General features: G+C 47.0%; 1 protein-coding gene across 1 annotated transcript; it reads right to left on the bottom strand.

The window, feature by feature from the left end:
* Window positions 1-1,097: 1,097 nt before the first annotated feature.
* Window positions 1,098-2,642, bottom strand: LOC123090244 (E3 ubiquitin-protein ligase WAV3-like). The gene is made up of 2 exons (XM_044511640.1): window positions 2,276-2,642; window positions 1,098-2,021 (listed from the first exon to the last, which is right to left on the bottom strand). The coding sequence occupies exons 1-2, from the start codon at window positions 2,537-2,539 to the stop codon at window positions 1,098-1,100; spliced, it is 1,188 nt and encodes a 395-aa protein (XP_044367575.1). The 5' UTR covers window positions 2,540-2,642.
* Window positions 2,643-3,303: the final 661 nt, after the last annotated feature.

Here is a 3,303-nt window from a genome sequence, read left to right as displayed (position 1 = left end):
ATCTACCACGAGATCGTAGAGGCTAAGCCCTAGGAGCTAGCCTATGATGATTATGATTCTGTCTCTAAGAACTAAACCCTCCGGTTTATATAGACATCAGAGGGGGCTAGGGTTTACATGGAGTCGGTTCAAAGAAGGAAATACAATATCTGGATCGCCAAGTTTGTCTTCCACGCAAAGGAGAGTCCCATCCGGACACGGGACGAAGTCTTGAGTCTTGTATCTCCATGGTCTAATAGTCCGGCCAAAGTATATAGTCCGGCAGTCCGGATACCCCCTAATCCAGGACTCCCTCAGGGGGGTGGCACTAATCTTATATAGGGTGGGTGGGGTGACAAAGTGGGAGAGGAAGAAAAAATGAGAGGGAGAGGAAGAAGAAGGCTTCGCATGAAAATTTGAGGGACGCTGCTAGTACTTTAGGATGTGTTTGGTTTGAGGGATAGGCTCGGGTGGTTGAGGGCATCCCCAACCAGCTGGCTAGGGATAGCCCTTTTTTCTGTTTGGTTGGAAGGGTAGGATTATCCCATGTTTTGTTTGGTTGGAAGGATGAAATGTGGCTGGTGATAGCCATTGTAGTGTTTGGTTTGAGGGATAAATGAAGAATAAGGATTGTGGTAACCTTTTAGACTTGAGATGGTGAGATTAGCCTCATAGTTTGCAGTTTTTCAACAGAAGGAAGGAAATATGATATGTACAGTCATAATTTCCAAATTTTATACTATTTCACAATAGATCAATACAAAACCGTGATACAAACTTTGGGCTTCATCACATTAATAGTTCAACACTTTCTTTTTGCGGGGATTAATAGTTCAACACCTGTGGAGTGCGCTGCCACGCACACACGGATAGTAGTTTCAATCTGGGAAGCTCCTGGGTACCCATCGTTAGCAGCGTGTACGTTTCCTACATGCCGCAAGTACGCTCTTAGCGGCGGCCCTTGGTACTTGGCCATAATCCCTGCGGCGTGCCATTTCTATTACACGCTCCTACTAGCAAAATTCTACAAGGAGTTTCTGCACTAGTGTTTCCTATTATTTCACACGTTGAAAATGAATCTATTCCACACACACACACAAAAAAATGAATCTATTCCGTTATTTCATTTTTGTAGGCCCAACCATGAAAGCACCAGAGTCGGAGCAATCCCCCTTGGTGGTTGCCCGTTGCCACTCGTGACAACTCAGCCATGCCAGTACGTAAGGCAGCTTTTTTCCAATGTGTTGCACGTTTTCTTTCTGTATTTCAGCCATGGCCTTGACGAGACCCGCCAAAGTTTCCTCGGGCGCGCATTGACCCTCCTCGGACAACCTTATCTTCTCCCATAGCAGTTCCATGTCGTACCTGATCGAGCGATTGTCCACCTCAAGCATGGCCGATATGCACTTCGCAAACTGGACCCGCACGAGCTCCGCCGCTACCTCACGGTGCATGGCCAGCTTTCCAGGCGAGCATTCTGATCGCGGTCTTGAGATGAACACGTCCGTATCAGCCAGCAGCTGCTTGCTGGCATTGAGGTTCCAGTACTGGCCGCCGATGATCACAAGCTTGCCCTTGCCCTCGGGGAGTTTCAGCTTGACTATGAAGTTCTTTGTCTCACCGGCGTAGATGTCGTTGATGTCTATCTCGCCGGACTGTTCCTCGGAATTCACACGGCTATTGTAGCCGCCGGACTCAATGGATGATATGGCGACGCCCTCGCCAGCTGTGAGGGTGACCCTGATGGATGTCGCGGCGACCTTGGTGATGCCGCCGATGAAAAGCTCCAAGGCCTCCTTTATCTCGGATATGTCCAGTTGTTGGATGAATGAGTAGGTTCCAGAGGTCTCGTCCGCAAGGTACTTGCCGACCTCTGCGTTGTGACTGTAAGGGCCGCCGTAGCCCAAACCGAGTGTGTGCACCGGGAAATGGGGGCTGATTTTCTGCGTGAGTATCGCCGGTTCATTGCTGCCCGAACGCAACAGGACCATGATGAAGCCTACGCGGCCGTTACCCTCCTCAACTTCACGCTCCTTCAGAATCTAAGTCGAATAAAATTCTCAGCAGTCAGCACATAAGATAAGTTCGGAAACGCGCGTAAATGGTACTGGGACCGTAGGAGTACGTACGTAAAAACAAAAAAAAAATCAGCTGGTTAGGACGTACGTACTGGCAACTAGTGAGCCATGTTTCAGAACCCAGGCCAACCAGTATTGTTTTTCTAAAAACAAAGGCTAGATTTTATTGACTCGAAATGAATTCAGTGAATATATGGGTGTGGATCGATTGGAGGTACCTTAGAGGCCTCTCGTAGAGAGTCGACCATATTAAAACATCCAGAGGGCAGCTCGTCGAGCATGAGCCTGGCAACGTCCCGTCCATTGTCGGACATGAATGTAAGCTTCATAGTGCAGTGCCCACAGCCCGACGTGATAATACAGAGCCGGTCGTTCGGGCCGAGCTCGTCGATGGCCACAATCATAGCCTTCTTCATGAGATACCGGTCCCAACCATCGACCAAGTCGAGCACTAGGACGAGGTCCACGCCGGCGTGCGGCATCTCCTCTGTGTGACGCCATGGTGGCGCAGTGACCCGAACCAGGATGGGATACTCGTTGCACCTCTCGCCACACGGAACCGCGTCGCTTCTTGTCAACACTTCTAACTTGACCTGAAATTTCGCACATCCATCAATCATTGTTCGGTACATGCAACAGTGCAGTATAGATCACACGAAATTATCAGTGTCTTGAACATTCATCTCTTTCTTGTATTGAGGGTTCGAGTAATTGATATTCCCTCCGTTTTTGTAAACAAGACCACTACATATTTTAATGCCTAACTTTGAACATTCATTTTATCTAAAAAATGCAAGTTATATGCCACAAAAATCATTTGGCCGTATGCATCGTTCTGATGCAGAGGCCGAGGAGTCCCCCTTTTCAAAAAAAAAATGCCACAAAAAAACATGTCACTGGATGCACATTTCAAAGAACTTCCTCATGATAACCCATATTCTGTTGACCAAAATTACAAGTCAAAATTTGACATGAAAAAAGCGGCCTTGTATACAAAAACAGAGGGAGTATATCCTTTCGCGAATAGTTGAAATGCGATTTCATGATTTGAATCTTTAATTGTTGAAAACTTGTCAAGTTCCTTTGCCGAAATTAAACAACCGAGAACAAACTGACGTACCAAGTCTCCATTCATCATTGATGTGTACTTCCGGCCAGTCCATGACAATGCCTGCCAAGGAATAACATTGTTGTCAACAGTAAGCATATATCAGTATAATCTTTCGTCGGATTAACATACATGTGT

Source organism: Triticum aestivum, chromosome 4B (assembly GCF_018294505.1).
Source record: "Triticum aestivum cultivar Chinese Spring chromosome 4B, IWGSC CS RefSeq v2.1, whole genome shotgun sequence".
NCBI lineage: Eukaryota > Viridiplantae > Streptophyta > Magnoliopsida > Poales > Poaceae > Triticum > Triticum aestivum.
Note: the sequence above shows the minus strand (reverse complement) of the source record. Positions and strands in the feature narration are given on the sequence as shown.